A 24,593-nucleotide genomic window follows, 5' to 3' on the forward strand; every position below is an offset into this window, starting at 1 on the left:
CCGTCGAGAAAAAAATAACATACTTTTTTGAGTTTCGAGGCATTCCACCTTAGTCCTCAGGGGTAACGGCGCATCTGTGGCTGACCTCATGTAGGAATATGTCTATCTATTTATAGTCTATCTGAGGTTGATTACAGATGTCCATGAGCGGCAGTAGTGACTTGCCACTGCATGGTCGTCTGCTACTCCTATATTATGAAAAAAAACATTCAGTCTTTTAGGGTAGCATGTTCTATCGACCCTAATAATGCCTGGGATTGATCATGAATGTCCATAGGTGGTAGTTGCACACCTACCATCCGGTAGATTTCTGCTTATTTTCAACTATAGTGCTAATAATAGATACAAAAAGCATATCGTATATCCCTTTAATGTATTACAACCTTTTTTTGTAAAAAAGTTGAATTTTAGTCCAATAGTGATGTTTTTAATGAATATTTTTTTAATTATATGTCATGAAATATGTATGTCATATATAAGTAAAACAAAACCTATTATGAAAAAATCATTTATTCTTCATTTACATAGTTATCAGAATTTTAATCAGATACTAAAGTTAATGTATAATATCTAATTTAAGTCATATTTAATTAAATTTATGTCAAAAACAACACAATCCAGTAGCCGATACTGTCTTTTTTCCTATACTGCAGATTTACGCGCGGGTTCCATTCGCACAGGGCCGGATTTGGAGGGCAGGCGGACCTACTGCTCCGGGCCTTCACGAGAGAAGGCCACCAATATGAGGAACAACAAATATTCAAATTTCGACAATTTCGAGTTTCTTTATCCAACAGTAGTTTATCGCATTAATTACTAATGAAATAATTTTGTTTCTTAGCAATTAATTTTAAGGACTTGACGGTGAAAAATGTTCATCATGATCAGGGGGCTTCTTCGTTGTCACACATCAAATGAAAATTACAACCTGCAATTGAAAATACAAACCTGCGTGGTAGGACAAAGTGCCTTAAGGGTTCGTTTTTAGCTCTAATCACGGCGGTATAAATAACAGGAACAGCATGAAGGAATTTTAACATATTGTATTTCGATCTCCGAGGGTTTTGACTCCGACACTAGCACCGTATAGATCTGATCTCTTACATACTCTTGCCGACACAGAGGTAACCAACCATCTTTATCCGCCGTGTATTCACACTCCCCATAAATATCTCTGGAAAAAAGAAGTATCTGTTATATACTATGCATAAACTAATATTGTTTGATACCAAGATTATTATTCATCAAGTTATCATTGCCGTAGCAGCGAATCTGTGGCCGACCTTAAGTAAGAATATCTAACCCTACCTGTGGTTGATTACAGGTGCCCACTTTCCATCAGGTGGACTGCATGAAGCATGGGAAATCTATGTCTCCCTTACCACACCACTTAAAACACAACACATCACTAACACTGCTGCTATTAGGCAGAAATAGTCGTAGCGGTGGCGCCGCCGGAGTCGAACCACAGAGGATTCTACCATCTTCGAATGAATGTTAATATGAAGAAATCTAAATTAAATCATGTTAACGTGCAATCTTAAGAGAAGAACGCAGTTTGATTCCTTGTTTTATATAGTTTGCAGGACCAATGGTCCACGGACCACTTAGAGCCCGCGGATCGCTTACGGCCCGCAGCACAAATAGAAATGGTTCGCAAAAATCAGAAGTGGTCCATGGAGTTGAAATAGTATTTCTTTTTCATTATTGGACGACATCAAAATAGGACTTGTTTGCAGAGTTCTTTGAGAGACAGACGATCGGTGGTCCATACCAAGACAAAATAAATTTGGAAAATCCAAAAGTGCACGACTCATAATGCTCATTTAATTATGAAATATAAAAAAAAGAAACTTAAGTCGTTCAAAATTAATTGCCGAAAAAACAGCTGTAGTAGGAAGAAGGTACTGCACAAGCGCCCCTGGTGGAATAAATGTACATAATATCTATAGATATACAGTCTTGTAGTTTTCGTTTTTTATTAATTGCAATTAAACGACACTGAATTAATTAATCATTCGCATTCAGTGACCTACAATCGTCGATTAGAATTTAAAAAAAAAAATAACTCAAATGATGGATTTTTTCACAAGTTACAGTGTTTTCAGGTTTCACACATGACGGACAGGAAAATTTTTTGACCTATTTTGGAGTTTTTTTCCAATTCTATTGCAGTAAATCAATTTTTAAAAAGTATGGAATTAATCTCCATTAAATTATCTCGACAATAGTATGCAAAATATCTTGATTCCGTGAACTATCAAGGCTATAATAATAAAAATAGCCGCCAAAATGAAGCGAAAAAAATTTTTCGATCGTAAAGCACTCTCTGATGCTTCGCATCATGAGTCGTGCAAAATGAGTTGAACGGTCCAATATGAGGAAAATATTATGAACCTTGATCGACACGATCAAGTGGAAACCACTGTATATATAGTATATACTTACTTATACGAAGAATCTGATGAATTAAGACATGTTTCGAATCGCACCTCCTGTATTATTCTGTACTTAGAATTCAAAACAATATGCTTACTTCCATCTTCTGATTGGATAATGGTTGGTTTGTATACCTGGAAAATATTTTTTCTTCTTCTAATATATGATTTATATATGTACCAACACTAGAATACATGTAACTAATCATTATCCGATTTACCCATTCAAATGAGAGGAATTAAAAACTATAATATTTCATACTTAGAATATTTTGATTTTATTATTATTATTATTTTAACAGCAAATACTCAGTAATATTTTCATACTATATAAAAATAATAAATAAGTTATTATAATAATAATGCAATTCAGAGTAAAAAGCGTGGGGTGCTTGATATTTTAAACATTACAATAATTCTATTGACAATTATCTATGAGAGAATAGTTATGAACCGCAGTAAAATTATGTATTTTGCACATTTATTTATTTTATGTTTATCCATAGATTAGTATGTTTATCATATATAATGGAATTACATTTGAGTTTTGGAGCAAAAAGCGAGAACCTCTCATTTGTTGAGGTTAAATATGGTAAGATATATGACCAATCTTTAGTGATTTATATAACATTCGTCCCAGCCATTTGTTTTAAGTAAAAAGCTAAAAGTAAAAATCACATGCTTTATCGTAAATTTAATTCTATATATATTCCATTCCAATTATTATTATTTAAATTTGTATAGCATTTTTCAAGAATTGCTGAAGACCACGTTTAAGAGTGTAAAAAATCTGGCGATTTCATTATATGAGGATGTAATTATTATGCGCAGAACCCTAGTCTTATATATAAATTTCTCGTGTCGCAATGTTAGTTACCGTACTCCTCCGAAATGTCTTTACCGATTTTCACCAAATTTTATATGCATATTCAGTAGGTCTGAGAATCGGCTACTATCTATTTTTCATACCCCTAAGTGATGAGTTGTTCACCCTTAACATTTAAGAACGGGTCAGTTAGTTAATTATAATGCCTTTTGGTCCCTTCCTCAACAAACATATTCTTACCCCAGATTCAGATTGACATAGTTTAGTATAATTCTCCGTATTGTTGTCAAGGGAAGGTTTATTTTGGATATTTGAAAAAAACATCGTTAAATTATTTCGGTCCAGCTGTAAATAAATAAAAAAGATTGCTTAATATCATGCGTTTATATCAATCAGGTCAATTAATGTGGTAGAACCCTTTGTAGTTTGGTTCCGGCAGCATCACCGCCACACCTATTATTGCCTAATAAGAACAACTGCTGTGTTCTATTTTGTAGGGTGTGGTAAGGGAACATACTTTTCCGAGGCGTTCCCGCTTAGTCCTCAGCAGTAGCGGCGCATGTGTGGCTAACCTAATGCGTATCTCATCCTACCTGGGGTTGATTACAGATGTCCATGAGCGGCAGAAGCCACTTACCATTAGATGAACTGCATGCTCGTCTGCTACTCCTATATTATAAAATAATTAATATTTGGATGCAGAATCCTACAAATCACTATATTTGGGCGCAAGGTTTTACATATCGTTCAGCGAAGGTACTTTTTGGAAATAAGTAATGGTTAACTATAGAAATACATGTTTACAGCCATACCTCATCAATTATCCGCTTTACACGATCTTCTGGAAAGTTTGGGTCGTTGTCATCTACTGTAGAGATCACTTCTGAAAATATTAAAATGCATATGATATCACCTTATGACACGTAACATATGGTTGTGTATAATTCTGGCGAATGCAGGAATAACATATACAGTCAGATCCAAAATTAGAAGAACAAATTAAGGTTCCAAAAATATCTATACCCCAACCGTGCATCATAGATTAGTAAAGATTACTCACTCCTAACAAGAAAATGTAACCAGTTGTGACAATTGAAATAGTTGCGTAAAAATGTTTTGCCACGTCTCCGTGCTAAAATGTCCCTAAAATATGTGAAATAATTATTTATTTATTATGTAAATTACGCAATATTAGTTATTTATTCGTAAATTTTCTCTAAAAATGATTTTATTTGTTAAGAATTCAAAAAAAAACTTACAAATAAGCCTTTTGTGGCTTCATTCAATTTCAAGGCGGCGAAGTATCTTTACTAATCTATGGCGTGCATAAGTAACTTAATACAACCATAGATATGTATAGATATCTCACCGCCTTGTAATTGAAGGAAGACATTAAATGACTTAAACGGCTGACAATTTGTCAGCCATTTATTGGCTGTCATCGTATAGTTTACGCGGAACAATGCCGACATGCGCAATTAAGACAGGAAATCTAAGAAAAAGTGCGGAGAAATATCGTTTCATTCGTAAATGATCTAAAAACTACGTTTTTTGATATTTTTCAAACACGAAACAGATGACAGTGACAATCGTCAAAAGGTAACATTTTCTTGTTAGGAGTGAGTAATCTTTACTAATCTATGAACACAACTCGTAAAGTTCAAAAATAGATTAACATCGTAGAGTAAAAAGTGTGAGTCACTTGTGTCAAAATCATCATCATCATCATCAACCCATTACTGTCCCACTGCTGGGCACGGGTCTCCTCTCAGAATGAGAAGGATTAGGCCATAGTCCACCGCGCTGGCCCAGTGCGTATTGGTAGACTTTACATACCTTTGAGATTTTTTTTTATATATCTCTCAGGTATGCAGGTTTCCTCACGATGTTTTCCTTCACCGTTTAAGCAAGCGATAATTAATTTCTAATACGCACATAAATTTGAAAATCAGAGGTGCGTGCCTGGAATTTGAACCTCGGACCCCTCGATCGAGAGACCGCGTTTCTTAACCACTAGGATATCACTGGTTTTTTGTTGTGTATTGTTGTGTCAAAAGCTGAACAGTAACTGAGCCATTTTGCACATACGGTGTTAAGCTACTTTTGACGCATTAGTCATCTAATTATGACGCTTTACGATGTTTATCTAATTATGATGCTAGGGGTGTTTAGTTACATAGGAACGTTTGGGCGTATTTTGATTTGCTCATCTACTACTGGAGCTGACTGTACTTGGTTATGTGCAGATACTTCATTTTGGTCTACAGTGTAGAGTGTACACTAGTATCTGTATTAAGAAATGTCATGCAAATATAAGAATACCTCGATGGGTTTTAAACCCCGCATTCCAATATTTTTAGGAGGAAGTAATAGTAAATTAAAGTATTATAACGATATATTGTAACTATATGACGGTAAACTTACTAAATTTTTGGTATTTAATTAACTTCTTTGAGTCGAGCCCTTTTATAATTTCATTCGAAGTCGCCATTGCACTAGTTATGAGCTAAGAAGAAAAAAATACAGCTTAAATTTCATAGTTCCAAAAAAAATCTTACAAACATAAATTAAAAGATCCTGAATAATTAAATGCATGTCTGAATAATTGTAATTATAAAGATATGTCACAAAAAATAAATATAATAACAAACAAATCAAATCAAATTTATTTTGCTTAATACAGTTGTTATACAATTATATTTCATATCATTGTTATACAATGTGTGGTATAAGTATGTGGTTTGTCGGGCCGTAGATATAAATAAATGACCTTCGATTATTTGTACCTATTTCCGGTCATCGAGACATCTAATAAGGAAAAACTTGTTTGGGCATTGTCAAAATACAAAACATGTAGTCACCTCCCGTTCCCAACAAAATAAACATGATAATTTTTTATATGCTTACAGGGACAATTATCCGCCCGCTTGTTTTAATATTGCAGTGCCTTTTTTGTTGAGGAGGAGGAACCTTCAAAAGGTACCCAGTGCCGTGGGAGCGACACGGGGTTATGTCGAATTCTTACCGCACTAAAACCTCCCCGGTGACTGTCCACGACGCTGCGATGAGGATTCCGGGATCTCCAAAGGAACGCAACCGGAGGTTTCTAAACGTGTTGCCCCGTTAGGCTTTACCGTGGCTGTCTCTGTAGTACCGGGACCAGAATAGGGCTACGGTATCCCCTGCCTATCGAGGATGGCCACCGGGGGGGTTTTAGTGCGGTAAAAATACCACATAACCCGGCATCACTCTCATGGCGTCGGGTACCTTTTGAAGGTTTCGCCCTCGTCAACAAAAAAAAAACGCTCTACCGTGGTGAGTATAAAGGTCGCCACATCATCTGGTGTGTACGAAGATATGTGGCCACACATACCGCCGTCCTACTCTGGGTCCCTTTCCGGGCGGTTCGAGCTTCCACTCTTACCACCTGCGACCCCGAAAGCCCCCTTTTAGTCGCCTTTAACGACAGACAGGGTTTTTTTATAATACAGGAGTAGCAGACGAGCATACAGTCCACCTGATGGTAAGTGGCTACTGCCGCCCGTGGACATCTGTAATCAACTCCAGATGGCATTAGATATTCCTACCTGAGGTCGGCCACAAATGCGCCGCTACCCCTGAGGACTAAGCTGGAACGCCTCGGAACAGTCTGTCTCTCTTACCACACCCTTCAAACCGGAACACAGTAGCGCCTGCTGCTGTTATTAGGTAGAAATAGGTGTGGTGCTGGTACCGCCGGAGTCGAACCACAAAAGGTTCTACCACCTTCATAATACCGTAGTATATCGTATATATACCGTAACCCTATTCTGGTCGGAACTACTGGGACATAACATTGCAGTGCTTAGAGCGTTAAACCCAAGCCTAAGAACGAGTCGAAAACACACATGAAGGACATTTTCCTTTATTTATTTTGTTGTATTTGTTATCATAGCACTTATACACGTAAATGCATTCTGAGAATTTGAACTGTCTATCACTTACGATTTATTAGGTAAAGCAAAAAACGTTGAAATATAGCGGTTTTTTGCATGGTTCCCTTTTATTTTCAATTTACTTTTTATTTTTAGCATTTGTTATTATAGCGACCACCGTTATACACGTAAAAATTCAAGTGTCTATTACGGTTTAGGAGAGAATGTCCTGTGACAGACGGACAGACAGCGGAGTGTTAGTAATAGGGTTCCGTTTTCGCCCTTAGGATACGGAATCCTAAAAATGCATTTTTAGTTGTTATTAAAATCGGCCTCTTCAATTCCAGCATTTTTCAGAGATGGCCCTGAAAGCGCATTTTAAAAAATCACCCTATATATAAGAAATACAAAAATACTAAAATAAAATTACTACCATGAAAATATAGGGCTCGTTGTCTGTGGGTAAGGTAACCAAGGTGCTGGATTTTCTCTTTGAATCGCTACAGCGATTCGTTGAGAAGTGCTAGCCTGTTCTTGGGTCACTTGGGACGCCCACGAAACACACTTTTATAAAATAAATTTTAATTATAACTCACCATTAAAAGTAACAAACAGGAGAGACGTTCCATCTTGGCAACCCAACAGTACCTAATGATTTTCGTCCCTAAAACACCTCAATATTTATACACTTTCATTATCATGGTAGGTAGTTAATATTAGAATTTGTGAACACATTATTACACTGGATGCATATGCTACAGTCAAAGTGATCAAATAGCTATTATACATAATGGCTGGTTATTATGTAAAATTACTAAGCTATAAATATGTTATTGTAGAAGCCGGAAATACGGTAAATCTTAAGGTAAACTGAAATTATTAATGATGAATTACTTATGTTATATCAACGTTATTTATTTATTTATTTATATATTTATTGTAACACAAACACACGGTTAAGGTACAACAGGGCAAACTTAATGCCTGATGGCATTCTCTACCAGTCAACCCTTGGTGAGTGGAGAGAATTTGCGGCAGGTGTCAAAATACATAAATATTGTAATACTTACTACATATATAAATACATATCCAAATATATACATACACACATATATCTAAAATATAATAATAAAATATTGTAAATAAATATATATATATATATATATATATATAATATTATATTTAGTATACATATATATTTTAGGTGAAGAGAAAAGAGATAAAAAATGCTTTATCTGTCAGATGAGGAGCTCAGATACTCTCGGACAAGTTTTTTAAATATCGCTTTGCTTGGAGCTTTTCTTATGTGCACGGGCAGGGCGTTCCAGAGCAGAACTGCCTGACCAGTACCTAAAGGAAAATGGAAGAAGCCACTATTATGTGATGGAATATCTGCTTTTAAATTATGAGATGACCGAAGCATTTTATCGTGAGTTAAGTGCCGGTACTGGAAAGAATCCTTCAGATAAGAAGGAGTATTCGTATCATAAAGGATAGAATAAAGAAGGAAGAGAACCCTAGAGTTACGCCTCTGACGAATAGGAAGCCATTTAAGTTGGCGACGAAATAGAGAAACGTGATCATATTTTCGGAGATCAAATATGAATCGAATAGAATGATTGAGAAGGCGCTCTAGTTTATTAAGAAGAGCTTCGGTCAGATCTGAGTAGAACACGTCTGCATAGTCAATAATAGGCAGAATAAGAGTGTTGACAAGCATAAGCTTGGTCTTAATAGGAAGAAAGTGTTTTAGACGATATAGTGAGCGCAGAGTGGCGTTGACCTTCCGGCATACTTCCACAACTTGCGGATACCAAGTCAAAGAGTTGTCGATATAAAGCCCAAGATTTTAATATTGGTTGTTTTATTACAGTAACTATAAATCATATAATCTAGGTCCGAATTATCGTGAATCGGACTCACCCACTCGCAGGGCACTGCCGCGCCCTGCTCGCGTTTTCTATTTCTTTTTTCTTTTATGTTCCAACCTAATCTAACCAATACCAAGTCTGTATGAAATTCTTTAGGATTGGTAAGTAAGGCATGTATTTATCGTGTACAGAGACTGCGCGTAAAACATCTCAACATGTCTATTATTCGACCTGAGTATCATTATAAAATTACAAAAAATATAATTATGCTTAAGGAAAGTTCAAATAGAAACTTCTAAAATTTACCTATACTTGTTTTATTACTTTAGAAATCTTTGAAAATATTATATTGTATAATGGCTGGTTAATGTGATTAATTCCGTGTTATTTATCCCTTTGAACAAGTTGAATATATATTATACATAATGACTAGATATTATGTAGAATATCAGAATGTATCACTTTGGCTGTAGCAAATACACAATATAAACCCTGCGCTTCGGCGTACATGCAATAAGAATTTATCGCAACTGTACAACATGGGCGCGCTCAAAGTGTTCCCGATTTTGCTGGTATGTTCTTAATATTTTAAAATCAAGCGGACTTGTCTGGAAGTCCAGGTTTTTTTTATTTATTCATTTATTGCATCAAATATGGTACACTAGATGCTATAATTTGACAATGTTCTGCCCATTTGGCCAATATCGGCATGCAATGTAATGCATATAAAGTAATGTTTAATAAATTTGTTGACATTTGTAATTGACGACCCGCGTGGCGGAGCGGCCACCATACCGGTCTGACGCGCAAAGGGTCCCGGGTTCGATCCCCGGCCAGACAGATATCTAAATGACGAATTTAGATTTCTGTTTCTAGGTCTGGGTATTTGTGTATTTGTCTATGTGTGTGTCCATGGCACCCACTACACAGGGAATCCTAGTGTGGGGGCTGTGAGTGTAGAAAGCGTTTATTTTTTTTTTTTTTTATATTTGTTGACATTTTTCAAATCCAAAGTCTTCGATATAGTCTTAATTATCGAAGTGATAGAAAAATCTGCTTAATTATATAATTTTAAACGTTCAAATTTGTTACTGAAAAGTTTATGTTCAAGTCGCCCGGGACGGAAGTATAATTTGCCACGCTTAAGAATAACTTCCGTTATTACTAATCAATATAAAATGTGTTACTTGAAAACCCCGATATGCGGCAAATTTTAGCATTTACCGGACCATCCTAAGAGAAGAACCAACGTGCGTTGGTAAATGTCGGAATTTATTAAAAAATATACGAGTAATTTCGGACTTTTTATACTAATACAATTTGCTCAATGTGATGATATATCAATATTGATTAGTTATTATGAAGGCAGTGATAGCCTAGTGGTTAACAATCTCGGCCTCTCGATCGAGGAGTCCGAGGATTAAATCCCAGGCACCTCTAATTTTTCAGTTATGTGCGTATTAGAAATTAATTATCACTTAATAAACGGTGAAAGAAAAAATCGTGAGGAAACCTGCATAGCTGAGAGATTTATATAAAAAAATCTCTAAGGTATGTGAAGTCTACCAATACGCACTTGGTCAGCGCGGTGGACTATGGCCTAATCCTTCACATGCTGAGAGGAGACCCGTGTCCAGCAGTGGGACAGTAATGGGTTGCCGATGATGGTTATTTTGGGAATAAATAACGTGTATTTTCTGGGCTTTAAGAAATAAACCCCGCCAAATGTTGTCATCGGTCGCCAGCGAGAGGCAATAACCGAGATCGATAGTCGACTGTACAGCTTGTACACAAAACTGCGATGCGTCGTCGCATCGTAAAAATTTGCGAGCTCCCTCAACGCATCGCAAGAACTTGCGAATTGATTCACATCGCGCATTCCTGCGATGTTTCGTCACAGTTGTTGTTATTGTTGGTCACCCTGGGAGACGCTATGCCGCACCATATCGCATCGCAGCAATTCGTGTCGCAATTTTCTGCGTTGCGAATTCGCATCGCGTCGCATAGCAGTTTTGTGTACGAGCCCGTAGCTCGCGTGTTATTGTGCGTGTTACCTTACTGGTGCGGGGAGCAAAATATTTCACAATGAATTATATTGTATCAAGCTCGTCTTGGTTGTTGCATTAGAGTAACTATGAATCATATAGGTTAGATCTAAATTTACATAAATGGGAATTACCTGCCACGCCCTACTCGCTTACTATTCTATTTTTAGGGTTCCGTACCCAAAGAGTAAAAATGGAACCCTTTTTTTTGTTCTTAACCAGGTACCTTCAAAAGGTACCCGACGACGTGGGAGCGACCCCGGGTTATGTGGGATTTTTAAATTCAAATTCAAATCATTTATTGCCTGAAAATGGGTAGGTACAATTGATCGACGGTAACAGAATAGGTTCGCCAAAGGTTTTACCGCACTAAAACCCCCCCGGTGGCCGTCCTCAACGCTTGTTGGAGAAAATAAAATAAAGTTGAATATTATAGGGGGTCTCCGTATGGATGAAGGATATTGTATAACAGACTAGTAATTTGCGGCATTTTTCGATCTAATTGTTCAACCGTAGTAGATGAACACGTTTTATTATACGTTTTACGTTATGTTAATTTGCGATGAACACCCCAACTCCATCTATTTTATATGTAAATTTAGTGTGGACTTAAAATATGCAATGATAATAGTAATAAAAAATGTATTTTTAATAATCTACCCAATAGCAATAATATACTCGTATATCATGTACAGAGACAACACTGAAACCATCTCAACGTGTCAAATTTTTGACATTTACCGTTTCCCTGTAATGTAAATCTTAAGATTTACCGTACTTCGACGTTTCCCAGGGCCGGCTTTAGAAGTCTAGAGGCCTTGAGGCTCCAAATTATTTTCCGAATAAAATGAACAATTTTTCATTTGAGTTTTTCAATAAATATTTTATTTTCAAATGCAGGTATATTCTTCTAGTATTCATATTTGTACAAAGTACCTACTGTACTGTGATAAAGGTAAAACAGCGTAAAAAATATCAAAGGAAAAGATATACATATATATATTTTTTTTCTAGTGTTTACTAGACGAAATTGAAAAAAAAGACCGACGTCTCTATTATGGGGGCTCCTCTTATGTGGAGGCCCCGGGGCTGCCGCCCCGGTTGCCCTCCCTTAAATCCGGCCCTGACGTTTCCGCTTGCCCTTGATCGAAAAATGACAATGTCTAAAATGAAGAAATTATCGAATGTTGATCTTCGGTACGCAACGAGCGCAAAACACTGGATAGATTGATTTTTAATAACAGGCGTAAGTCAGCGACAAAGATATTGTTTTATTTATAAAAAAAAATAGGCATAAATAGGTGTGGCAGTTATTGTGTATTTAAATGTTAATAGATGATTTGAAATTGCTGGTCTAAAAATTCTTAACAACATACTTATTATGTTTCAGATTTCCTTCTGCACTTTGCACACGAGCATGTCGTTGCCTAAGAGGTTGCTCGATTACAACGAGACATCGGGTAAGTAATTGTGAAATATTTTTGAAGTTGCCTCATCGTACATTTTAACAGTAGTTACTTATCTATCACCCTTGAAAGTAGTTTTAATATCACAGTTAATATTATTAACACAGTTAATATATCATAGATTGCTGCTCCCCATGACCAGATATCATAAGTGACTGCTGCCGCCTATGGACATGTGTATTCAACCGTAGATAGGATTAGATTTCCACCTAAGGTCGGCCACAGGTGTACCGTTACCTCCGAGGATTAAGCTGAAATTTCTTGGAAAAGTATTACTCTGCCATAGACCAACCACAGTGGGTTTTTCCATCTTTAGTTTAAATATCAAATAATTTTGTATTTAAATTTACAATAATATTGTTTATTATTACAATATCAAATGTGTAATATCGTATGTATTTGGATGCATGCAGGAAAACCACAATATATTATAACATTTGAATAATACGATAGGAATAATTAGGTGCATCTAATTTAGTTTGTTGTTGTTCGTTAATTCCCAGAAATTTAACCCAGAATTGGCGTAATAATACAGAGAGAGTATGTGTATGTGTGTGTGTGTGTTTTGAATTGATTCGAGTCCCGGATGGATTTGAGTTTTTTTTTTTATAACATAGGAGTAGCAGACGAGCATGCAGTCCACCTGATGGTAAGTGGCTACTGCCGCCCATGGACATCTGTAATTAACCCCAGATAGGATTAGATAGTCCTACCCGAGGTCGGCCACAGATGCGCCGCTACTCCTGAGGACTAAGCTGGAACGCCTCGGAAAAGTATGTCTCCCTTACCACACCCTTCAAAACGAACCACAGCAGCGTCTAACACTGCTGCTAGTCGAACCACAAAGGGTTCTACCACCTTTGAGTTCCGGCTAGGGAAAGACTTTTTAAAAAACTACGAGTAATTTTGCAGTTTAATTTTTTATAAAACGGTCTCATTTAAGTATTTTTCCCTTATTCATATAAGTATAGCTTAGAGGAATAATGGGTAATACTATAAATTAATGTTGCTTCGATTTGTATATTTATTAAATCAAATCAGTATTTTTTTCTCTTTTATTAACTATATACGAACGTATTCATATTATACATGTAACTCCACATATTTTTGATAAAAAACTAAAAGACACCATATTACACAAATGTTTAAAATTTAATACATATCTCAATTAAATACGTATAATACGCGCAAAACTGCTAGTCCGCTCTGAATTCAAATTGTATGACTACACCTGTTCACAACAACTTCAGAGCCTACAACAGGTATAGGTTGTGAACAGGTGTAGTCATACAATTTGCTATGTCGACGCGACTCATTTCTATATTCAGAGCGGACTAGCAGTATGGCGCGGACTAAACATTTTATTTCATTTTTCGCCCGGCAGAAATGGTGACAGTGCCTGTTGTAACATCTGCATCATCCTTATCTCCAAATTACACCACTTACGTTGACATTCCAAAAGAATGCGTGAAGTTAGGTTTCTGCGAATATGCCAAAACATATCCTAAAGAAATTGCACAAAATCTGATAAACAAGGTAAGTATACACCCATTGTAACGCATAATTAAAGAAGTAATCGGTTAAGAAGTCCACATTTTTACGGTTTCGTACTCAAAGGGCAAAAACGGAACCCTATTATTAAACCTCCGCTGTCCGTCCGTCTGTTCGTCTGTCAGTGGGCTTTATCGATGGACTCTTGTAATTTTCACAGAATACGTACTCGTATAATAGTAGCCGCTTTAAGAACAAATTATAAGATAAATAAATCTTGAAAATAAATAGGGGTTGCTACAAGAAACCGCTATTTTTCGACGTTTTTCGCCTTGTATATAGAACCGTAGTTAGACTGTTGATTTTTTTTAAATGCATTTACTTCTATGGCTGCAATGACAATAAATACTAAAAAAATAACAATTTGATGGCACGGAACCCTTCGTTTGTGAGTTCGACTCGTACTTGGCTAATTATTTATATACATAATTTGATAAGCCGACAAGGCAGACGGGTACCATGATTCGAAATGTTGCAAGTTAAGGATAAAAATGATCGCGCAAGTGTGAAGGACGACCACGAGTCCAATGTCGACCTAAATCCTATTGACAACTGTAGTCGCTGAGCACATTTTAACACCTAAGTACACTGGCGGACTAATGGGCAGGGACGGTTTTTTTTTTTCGAGGGGGAAACCTTCAAAAGGTACCCGACGACGTGGGATTTTTACCGCACTAAAACCCCCCCCGGTGGCCGTCCTCGGCGCTTGTTGGAGAACTCCGGGATCTAGAACGGAACACAACCGGAGTCCTCCAAGCGCGATGCCCGAATCGGGCTCTGCCCTAGGGGAGCGTTCGCTCCTCCCACAACATCTGGTGATTACGACGGTATGCGACCACACATACCGCCGTCCTTCCCGGGATAGCATACTGGACAGTTCGAGCTCCCACTCTTGCCGCCCGTAACCCCGGAAGCCCCCTTTTAGTCGCCTCTTACGACAGGCAGGGGATACCGTAGCCCTATTCTAGTCCCGGAACTACAGGGACATGGGCTTCTTGTCCTGGGTCTTTTTGGGTTTTTTTTGGAATCATGGTCTAGGAAATATTATTGTTAATAGATAGAAAAAAATATTTGTAAGAATTAAAATTGTATAAATGTTTTCAGATGAAGGCAACTGGTCTGTTTCCCGACAGAAATGCGTTACTTATAACACCGTTATCTTTAGATACAGAATTAAAGGCAAATAAAGGCGATAATCCATGCTCGACTGAAGAAAAGGTAATTTCTTCATTTTATTTTGTAATTAATGCCTGAAAGTGAAGGAAGGTTTAAAGTAAATACGATTGCATATTTACTTGGTTTTATATAAGATTGTTTATATACGCACATAATTAAATTAATAAAAATATGAATATTAAATAAGAAAATAATATGTAATGTAAATAATAATATGCAAAGTAATAAATTATCTAAATGAAAATAATGTGCAATTTACTGCGGTTCATAGTTCTCTCATAGATTGAATAGAATGATTGTAACATTTAAAACTTTTAACTCTCAATTGAATTATTATTTTAATAAGTTAGATTATTTTTTAGTTTTTAGTTCGATTAGCAATAAAAGCGTGTTTTTAAACTATTTTTATTTTTAATGTTAAGCTTGATTAATAATATAAAAATGTACCTAATAGTTTAAAACACAAATTGTAATAAAGATTTAAAGAGTATGGAATAAAATAATTTTTAAATATATTTTATATGAGGTGGTTTGATATGATGGTGAGGGGTGGCCATACTTTTAGGAGCCATGGGACGTTAAATACTTCCTTCGAGGGTGCAATGTGTAATGTACAGTTCGTGTCTCCGACATTCCTATCATATCACAGACTGGTTAGGTTAGGTGTAGCAAATTTTAACGTAACACAGTATGTGCTATTTAAATATTTTAAGGCAGATTAACGTAATTAGTTGCATGAGGCATTTCAACTTCATCGTGGTCAACTTAATAAAAAGTCCTATTGAGACTTCTTTAGAGATTTTGAGAGATTTTTTAGGTGGTAGAACCCTTTGTGGTTCGACTCCGGCAGCACCACCACCACACCTATTTCTGCCTTATAACAGCAGTGTTGAGCGTTGCTGTGTTCTGGTTTGAAGCGTGTGGTAAGGGAGACATAATTTTCCGACGCGTTTCAGCTTAGTCCTCGGGTGTAGCGGTGCTTCTGTGGCCGACCTCAGGTAGGAATATCTAATCCTATCTGGAGTTGATTACCGATGTCCATGTGCGGCAGTAGCCACTTACCATCAGGTGGACTGCAAGTTCGTCTGCTACTCCTATACCTATTCTAAAAAAAAACTTGCTGAAAATTTTACATCACTAATGGTACAGTTTATTATTATGTATCTCCATTACCTTACAGGTATTTCAAAGCCATTTTAATTATAGAATCCTTCGTAGTTTTACTCCGGAGGTACTAAAACCACACCTATTTCTTCCTCATAACAGCAGTGTTATGCGGTGCTTTTTTCTGGATTAAAGAAATTCACTGCTTTCATTACAGGCATTTTTAAGGTGAAAAATTACTGTTCAGTGCCATTCGTATATGCTGATGGATTAGGTCGTAAACGACAAGAGTAGTGATTATATTATTCGTTATTACCGTTCACTCTGTATTTATTGTATTTATTTTATTTTACAAATTATTTACAAAGTATTTACTGAGATTTACGCCCCGCACCAAGCGAAAGTACACTATTCTTTGGTCCACACCACAAGGAAGTTCACCATGGGTCAGTATGACCACACACCACAGTGAATGTGTTAAAGTCTCATCTAGTGTTCCTAACATTTCACATTAAGTAGCGAAAGTTAAGTTAAGGTATTATGTAAATGGCCTTTATTTTTCAGCCGGTCAAACCCTTCATTGCACGAGACACTAATGGAGATTGGATTTTTATTTTGAACTCGGACGAGGATACAGTTCACGCATATGACGTGGAAATATGTGCTGAGTAAGATACTTATCTAGTTTAGAAATTATTGTTTTCAGCATTTCCTTTCATCCAGCGTTAGCGTTAAAAAGAAGGGATAGTCTGCGTAAAACTGCTGTCTGCCCTGAATATAGAAATGAATCGCGTCGCCATAGCAAATTGTATGACTACCTACACCTGCTCACAACAACTTCAGTGCGGACTAGCAGTTTGGCGCGGACTATAACATGTTTTAAAAATCGATTATTTAAATGATTTATGATTTTTTGGTTGGCCCATTTAAATTCAGTTTCAAAAATAGATTATTTGTACATATAATTGATTTTATATTTAGTTGTCGATATATTTTTTTAAACAATAATTGTGTTTTTTATTACAGAGGCGAGAATCCTCCACTGAACAAAATCATGCTGGAAACTGGATACGAAGCTACGTGTATTGAGAAATATATTTACGTAAAAATGTTTGGAATACTAGATGAGAATTTGAAAGAAAACACGTTTCGGATATCTGTTGCTTGCTCTTGTGTCGCAGTAACAGAATAGTAGTATAAAATGAAACAATTAACAATATTACAATTATATTTTCCAAATGACAAAATTAAACGATTTGTGCATTGTTCGAATTGATTTCCTTTTCTGTTTTAAACGTCCTATTTACTAATGTCATGGCGCTCTGGTGCATAGAATAACAATAATATTACTCTGGTGTTTCGTCACGTTCAGGACAAAATTGAAAACGCCACAACACGACTTGTATCAAAGAGTAAAATAATATATGAGAATAGGGAATATGCACATTTTTATTTTATTATTTTAAACCACTTATCACATCGTTTTAACATAGTAAAAAATATAAACAATTTTATTAGTGATTGAAATATTTTTTTAAAAATTATTTAAAGTATCAATAAAATTTGACACATTTGAACGCCGCCATTTTACGCGCTCTTTGAATGACGTCACGTAGCGTGATTTGTATTAATATTGATGATAACTGTATGCACATAAAGGTATTATTAAACGTTTTCAGGTTTCATCGCTATTTACATCATGGGAAAGGCTAAATAACCACTTTATAAATATTTCCTGGACTTATTGTGCAAAACCAGTACTATAAACTATAAATACATTATATAGTGTTTTTTCTTTTACAAAAGATGCGAAAATACGAAAAATGTGGAGCAAGATTATAGGAAACAGATATAGTATCTCCAAAATCGCATTAACATTTGTATTTACTGTAACAAACAATAATTTTAGGTAAATGATTTTAAAATATTGCATTGATCATCTACTTCGTTAGGTACTTATCGACTTCTACAACAAATACTATCATTTGAAACACACAAAATGCATTATAATCTATTATAATATTATAAAGATAGGTGAAGATAGGTGATTGGTTGAAGGTGGTAGAACCCTGGTGAACCGGTGGTGATGCTGTGTTCCGGTTTGAAGGGTGTGGTAGGAGACAGACTTTTCCAAGGCGTTCCAGCTTAGTTCTCAGGGGTAGCGGCGCATCTGTGGCCGACCTTAGGTGGGAATATCTAATCCTATCTGGGGTTGATTACATATGTCCATGGGCGGACTGTATGATCGTGTGCTACTCCTATATTATAAAAAAAAATATCAACATAATAAGTTATGATCAGTTAAATATTTCCAAATTGACCTATGCATAAAAACCAGTTTATTCATTTTGCATATTTTAGGTAAATAGTCCGATTGTGCTTTGACAAAACTACTTTCAATCATTGTTCTTGATTATTCCTAATAATACTATGTAGAAAAATCGCACTAGGTAATAAATAACACTGTAGGAATATAGACAAAAACAATTTTTCTCTCAAACAGTTAGAATATCGACGCCGATAAACATCGTAACACGCTATGTGACGTCATTTTTCGATTCGACCAATGGGAATGCGTTTTACAAATTTGAATTTCGCGCGCATAATTTACGATTTTTGATTAAAGTTTTAAACAATTTAACACGAAATAAAGAAAAAATAATGGTTTAGATGTAATTTCAGGACCGTAATGTACCGAGGAAAAAAATAACAAGCAAATCTAAATCACATGCATATTCCCTATTGTATGGTATCGTGTAATTTTTTTTATAGATTATAATAAAGGCACATATGATGATATAAAGAGATCTATTAATCATAATTATATTCATTTTAATACACTTTTTACTCATTAATTATTTATCGTATGAATATATAAATATATTTCTTTATTAAATCTCTCATTAGAATTTTTCTTTTTAAATATTAATCGACATACTTATACTTTACTCTTCGATTGAAGCACACACATAGGGAGAATATTACTCCAAGGTTGCAAAGTAAACATTTTTTCTGTGTGTGAGGCAGAGGCGCCAATAACGATAATAATGTTCCTATGTGAGAAGAACCTGCGTACTTAAAAAGTGGCCAATTTTAATAATAATATTTATGAATACTTAACATTACATATAACATACTATACAAATTCGTAATATTACGTATTTCTAAGTTAAGCTGAAAAGCTAGAAGCCAAGGTCTTAAAAACAATACTAGAAAAATGAGTACGCGCCAAACTGTCTGATGTGAATGTCAATTTGTCAATGTCACTCAGCTGACAGTGACGGCATGCAAAGCAATATTTTAATTCTCAAATTCTCATGAAAATTTCAGAAATTTAAAGATCGGTCTCGTCGCAATTTGCATTTAGAAAGTAAATCTGTCATGTAAACCTAATATAATTTGCAACCTAAAATCACTACCCATCTTGGATATTTATTTTAGTTGAGCATAAAATGCAATTTGCCTTAAAGAGAAAATCGATATTTCTTTTGTGTTTTTCAATTTTAAGGCCGTGTATTGCAGTAACACATGCTAACATGTCTTCTGGAAGTATCGATGCCGGTAAGTTGTACAATTGTTGTGATAATAGCGACTATTCTAAACCAAGAAATAATATAATAGATCTGCCAGAAGAAATTTCTTACAGAAATAAGCACTTTGTACATGCTATTTATTTGTGTTTTTGTTTAGTCTATACTGGTTGTGGATAAAATATTGAATATATGGAATTTAAGTTTGTAAACCGAACGATAGTTTACATTTGCCAAAATTTATCTACAGTGTTGAAGTGAAAAGTTATTATGGTGTATATACAGTATAACATAAACTGTTGCTTGAAAATAAGATTACAATAACATAATTTAAAGAAAAATGTTTTAAATTATCCCGATAATTTAGTGACACTGCCTAATAAAGGATACTATGTGACCCCTTTTATTACATTTGTGAAGGTGAACCACCATCTCTGCCACACCAGTTTGCACCTAATAGCAATGTTAAACGCTTCTGTGATCAGATCTTAAAGGCATAATTAAAAAGATATAATCATCTGAGGTAGAGATAGCAATACTGTGGCCAACCTAAGATAGGCCTCTAATCTCAGGAGTTGATTTCAAATGTTCATTAGCAGCAATAGCCACTTAACTTGCTAACTATCATTTGAATTTTTTTTTTTTTTTGATAGGTCATCTCGTTTGTTTACATTTTGGACATCTAATTATGAATCGGACTATAGATACTCTTTACTAAAAAAAACAATAAACAATTCCGTCCTCACATGTATAGATTACAGTTCTAGATTATTGTTCTTTTTTCTTATAATAATAGAGTAGCAGATAAGCATGCAGTCCACCTAACAGGGATTACTGCTGCCCATGGACATCTGTAATCAACCCCAGATATGATTAGATTCCTACCCGAGGCCTACCACAGATATGCTACCCCTGAGGACTAAGCTCGAATGCCACAGAAAGTGTCTCCATTACCACACCCTTCAAACCAGAACACATACTACTAGTCTAAATAATTTTGAATTATGTTATCAAATCTGACTGAAACTTCCAACAATTAGTGCATTCAAATAAACTTATTTGATTGTTATCAATCTCTTCAGGTTTATGATGCATGGCGAGTGGTTATTATACTGGTCTGCATGCAGTAGGGTCGCAGGTTCAATCCCCAATCGTAGAGATGTTTAAATTATGAATTTAGATATCTGTTCGTGATCTGAATGTTTGTGTATTTGTCTCTATGTGTGTCCATGTTACTCACATAAAATCCTAGAGTAAAATTTATTAGTCCTAACTAGTGTTTTCCTCAACTGTGGATGGTAAATTTTTTGGATTGTATGTATATATGTCTCACCCTACAGCCCTATTTTTATGGAGTCATGTGTCTTTGTTTTATAATAATTTCTACTTTTATGAATTTCAGATAAATACTCCGTGGCATATGTAACCGTACCGAATGCTGATGTGGGAAAGACAATAAGTCACGGATTAGTCAAGAATAAGCTTGCAGCGTGTGTTAATATTATACCACAGATTACATCAATTTATGAGTGGAAGAATGAAATAAATGAAGATAGTGAGGTATGTCAAAAATTCAGAGGGTTGTGTTTTTCGAAATTTTGTATATGTGCATATAAAATACATCACAATTTAAATTTGCATCTTTAAACTCAACTTTGTTGACATAATGATATTGACGTATAATATATTTGGAAATATATATTTTGTAGTACATACTAAGCATTGTATAAGGGAAGAGCGGGACCACAAAATAAAAACTATATTTGGGGGCAGGACCCTCTATTACAAGTATTAAAAGAGGGTACCCAACAATATTGTAAAATAATGTTTGATGCAATAAATATTTTTTATTTATTTATGTATGTCTCTTTGGCATGGCTTGCAGCCTACAGGGCATAACAGAAATTTTAGATTTCAGATGTTGTTAAATGTGATTTAATAAAACATCTTCTATGTAGTACATATTTATTCAATGATCACATCAGATTCCACTATTAAATATATTTACATCTTAATTTCAACATTACTTATGTCTTTAATTAACCTCTCCTGGTTTGCTTTATTCCACATTTTCAAAACAATATATTATTTATATTTATGCTAGTCAACATAATGTATTTTTCTCCCGCCCCAACTACCTTCCATTTTTTAACCACTGATAAGTCTTTGTCTGTTGTCTGACAGCTCTTTTTCTTTTTTAATTCGACATGTCACATGTATAAAAGATTTTATTTTAAAATTATTTCAAAATAATATATTAAATTCGTAAAACATTACAGTTAGGTTTGTCTAAAATAAAGAAAGTGCCATAACTCATAACTCTAGTCGATTTTTATAAGAATTAAGTAGCAATACAAAAGCAGTTTTGAAGGTAGTAGAAACCTTTGTGGTCCCACTCGGGCGCTCCACTACCACTCCTATTTCTGCCTAATAACAGCATTGTTAAGTGCTGCTTTGTTCTGGTTTGATGAGTGTGGTAAGGGTATAACAAATAAGAAATACTTTTCCGAGGCATTCCAGCTTAGTCCTAAGAGGAAGCGGCGCATCTGTGGCCGACCTCGGGTAGGAATATCTAATCCTATCTGGGGTTGATTACAGATATCCATGGGTGGCAGTAGCCACTTCCCATCAGATAGACTGCATGCTCCTACGACTTTAGCATAATAAAAAATTAAATTGTTTTCAGGCTCTACTCATGATAAAAACCCGCACGTCCATGGTGGATAAGCTCACAGAGTTTGTTCGTTCAAATCATCCATATGAAGTTTGTGAGGTTATATCGTTGCCTATAAAGAATGGTAACCTGCCGTACTTGAAGTGGATTGGAGAAATTGTACCGGACAAGGAATAATCTTAGCTGATATGTTGATATGTGCTGCCATCTAGCGACATTGACAGAACTCTATCGGTCCCAAAGTTTTGAGACTCACGTGAAGTTTGTAATATTATATAGTACTATTTTATGTTGTAACATATTTCAATTAATTAATTTTATTATAAGGTCAGGACTGTCTCTGAGAACCGTAGCAGGAAGACTTGATCAAGGAATTCTTTTTGCGCGTTAAGATACTCGACGAGTACACAATAGTCGCGATTACGGAAATGTAAATAACTTAATTGTTTATAATGGGCATTCGCCGCGATGCCCATCTTCTCTCCGCGATGAATCGGTTTTATAAGGCACATTAAACCTTTGTGATTCTGTATTTGGCGCGTCGTTGCTTACTCGTCAATATTCGGTATCTAAGTGTTGTTTAATGTCTAAGATCAAGCTAAGTAGGAAACTATGCTTCACTGTTTTTAATAGTTTAAGTTATAATTAGTTATTATATAGCAAAAATGCATTTGTTTTAAATATAATTGTGAGAAGAAGATAATATAGTTTTATTTTGATTTTAGATAATTGGAAAATGTCTAGATCTCGCGATTTAAATAATTATTTATTATATAATCTATGTGTATCTGTATCTCACCTAACATTATTATGAAATGAGTGGAAATACTATTGAAACGTTTTCTAAAAAAAATTGAAACAACATCTAGGCATTCTAGGCATTTAGTCCGTCGGATAATAAGTGGTCAATGCCGTATATCTGTAACTAGCTGACCCGGGAAACGTTGTGTTGCCATATACATAAAAAATGTTAAGGGTGAACAACCCTTATCACTTAGGGGTATGAAAAATAAATAGTAGCCTATTCTCAGACCTACTGAATATGCATATAAAATTTGGTGAAAATCGGTAAACCGGTTTACGAGGAGTACGGTAACTAACATTGTGACACGAGAATTTTATATATAAGATTAATCACCAATAGGGTAATTTGAAAGGTGGTAGAACAAGAATGGGTCAACCGAGTAGGTGCCACCGTCACGATTACTGAAGTGATCTGAGCATGAAACAATTCTTGTGTTTAAAGAGGGAGTTGTGATGTTCTATGGTTTGTAGGTACTCTTTTGTTTTTGTTCTGTAGCGACTTCCCACTACGCGTCAAGAGATGGCGCTGCTGAATCACGCTATCGAAGTTTTCTAAACATCTTGCATATATTTGCTCCGAACTGAGACTGTCGGAGCACAGCCGCTCCCCGGGCATGATCACCTAGCCGGGCGGGAGATCACCCTTTGCCAAATATCCTAATAACAGCAGTAGCGCTGCTGTGTTCTGATATGAAATGGTATAATTTAAATAATATGAATTTGAAGCTTTCCATTTGATTCAACTCCGGCGGAACCACTGCCAAACGTATTTCTGCCTCAGAATAGCATTGTTAAGCGCTGCTGTGTTCTGGTTTGAGGGGTGTGGTAAGGGAGACATACTTTTCCGAGGCGTTCCATCTTAGGCCTTAGCCTAGCTACTTCAGGTAGCGGCGTATCTGTGGTCGACCTCTGGTAGGAATTTAATCTAATCTTGGGTTGATTACAGATGTCCATGGTCTACTACTCTAGTATTATAAAAAGGAATACTGAAGAACGTGTTTTCTTCAGAAGAGTATGGATACAGACTGACTTACCTGTCATTTTAAGGCAACCATCTTAATTCTTATAAATGGCAACCCATCAGTGATCGGCTTCAGGTAGAAACCCTGTTCTAAATGGAGTTGGTATCCACCGTACTATTTACCAGGTGGACTGCTTACTCGTCTGGTACTTTAATATTATTTTGTATTTAAT

At 35.6% G+C, this 24,593-nt stretch overlaps 3 protein-coding genes across 5 annotated transcripts; 2 read left to right on the top strand and 1 right to left on the bottom strand.

The window, feature by feature from the left end:
* Nucleotides 1–637: 637 nt before the first annotated feature.
* LOC140750291 (uncharacterized) lies at nucleotides 638–5,791 on the bottom strand. Of its 2 annotated transcripts, XM_073083735.1 has the most exons (5): nucleotides 5,689–5,791; nucleotides 4,077–4,147; nucleotides 3,505–3,609; nucleotides 2,449–2,573; nucleotides 638–1,174 (listed from the first exon to the last, which is right to left on the bottom strand). In XM_073083735.1, the coding sequence occupies exons 1-5, from the start codon at nucleotides 5,753–5,755 to the stop codon at nucleotides 991–993; spliced, it is 552 nt and encodes a 183-aa protein (XP_072939836.1). In that variant the 5' UTR covers nucleotides 5,756–5,791; the 3' UTR covers nucleotides 638–990. The 2 variants fall into 2 exon arrangements, with proteins under 2 accessions (XP_072939836.1, XP_072939837.1); XM_073083736.1 differs by lacking the exon at nucleotides 3,505–3,609.
* Nucleotides 5,792–9,512: 3,721 nt separating this feature from the next.
* Nucleotides 9,513–17,659, top strand: LOC140750230 (uncharacterized). Its single transcript, XM_073083657.1, has 6 exons — nucleotides 9,513–9,621; nucleotides 12,485–12,554; nucleotides 13,945–14,096; nucleotides 15,216–15,329; nucleotides 16,956–17,059; nucleotides 17,418–17,659. Exons 1-6 carry the CDS (start codon nucleotides 9,589–9,591, stop codon nucleotides 17,581–17,583), a joined length of 639 nt encoding a protein of 212 aa, XP_072939758.1. The 5' UTR covers nucleotides 9,513–9,588; the 3' UTR covers nucleotides 17,584–17,659.
* Nucleotides 17,660–19,652: 1,993 nt separating this feature from the next.
* On the top strand, nucleotides 19,653–23,298 carry LOC140750204 (protein CutA homolog). Of its 2 annotated transcripts, XM_073083618.1 has the most exons (4): nucleotides 19,663–19,761; nucleotides 19,900–19,952; nucleotides 21,324–21,481; nucleotides 22,608–23,298. In XM_073083618.1, exons 2-4 carry the CDS (start codon nucleotides 19,928–19,930, stop codon nucleotides 22,770–22,772), a joined length of 348 nt encoding a protein of 115 aa, XP_072939719.1. In that variant the 5' UTR covers nucleotides 19,663–19,761; nucleotides 19,900–19,927; the 3' UTR covers nucleotides 22,773–23,298. The 2 variants fall into 2 exon arrangements, with proteins under 2 accessions (XP_072939718.1, XP_072939719.1); XM_073083617.1 differs by having other exon boundaries at nucleotides 19,653–19,952.
* Nucleotides 23,299–24,593: the final 1,295 nt, after the last annotated feature.

Source organism: Epargyreus clarus, unplaced genomic scaffold (genome assembly GCF_041222505.1).
Source record: "Epargyreus clarus isolate Ecla_fem2 unplaced genomic scaffold, WU_Ecla_fem_2.2 ptg000019l, whole genome shotgun sequence".
Taxonomy (NCBI): Eukaryota; Metazoa; Arthropoda; class Insecta; order Lepidoptera; family Hesperiidae; genus Epargyreus; species Epargyreus clarus.

Bases quoted from the DNA above. Each gene is read 5' to 3' on its own strand.
- LOC140750291 (XM_073083735.1), bottom strand. From the start codon at position 5,755: ATGGCGACTTCGAATGAAATTATAAAAGGGCTCGACTCAAAGAAGTTA. The intron at 3,610-4,076 runs GTATGGCTGTAA...ATTTATTTACAG, and splicing joins TAAAGCGGATAATTGATGAG to CTGGACCGAAATAATTTAAC. The intron at 2,574-3,504 runs GTAAGAATATGT...AATATTTTCCAG, and splicing joins TATGTCAATCTGAATCTGGG to GTATACAAACCAACCATTAT.
- LOC140750230 (XM_073083657.1), top strand. From the start codon at position 9,589: ATGGGCGCGCTCAAAGTGTTCCCGATTTTGCTG. The intron at 12,555-13,944 runs GTAAGTAATTGT...TTCGCCCGGCAG, and splicing joins CGATTACAACGAGACATCGG to AAATGGTGACAGTGCCTGTT. The intron at 17,060-17,417 runs GTAAGATACTTA...TTTTTATTACAG, and splicing joins GACGTGGAAATATGTGCTGA to AGGCGAGAATCCTCCACTGA.
- LOC140750204 (XM_073083617.1), top strand. From the start codon at position 19,844: ATGCAATTTGCCTTAAAGAGAAAATCGATATTTCTTTTGTGTTTTTCA. The intron at 19,953-21,323 runs GTAAGTTGTACA...TATGAATTTCAG, and splicing joins TTCTGGAAGTATCGATGCCG to ATAAATACTCCGTGGCATAT. The intron at 21,482-22,607 runs GTATGTCAAAAA...AATTGTTTTCAG, and splicing joins AAATAAATGAAGATAGTGAG to GCTCTACTCATGATAAAAAC.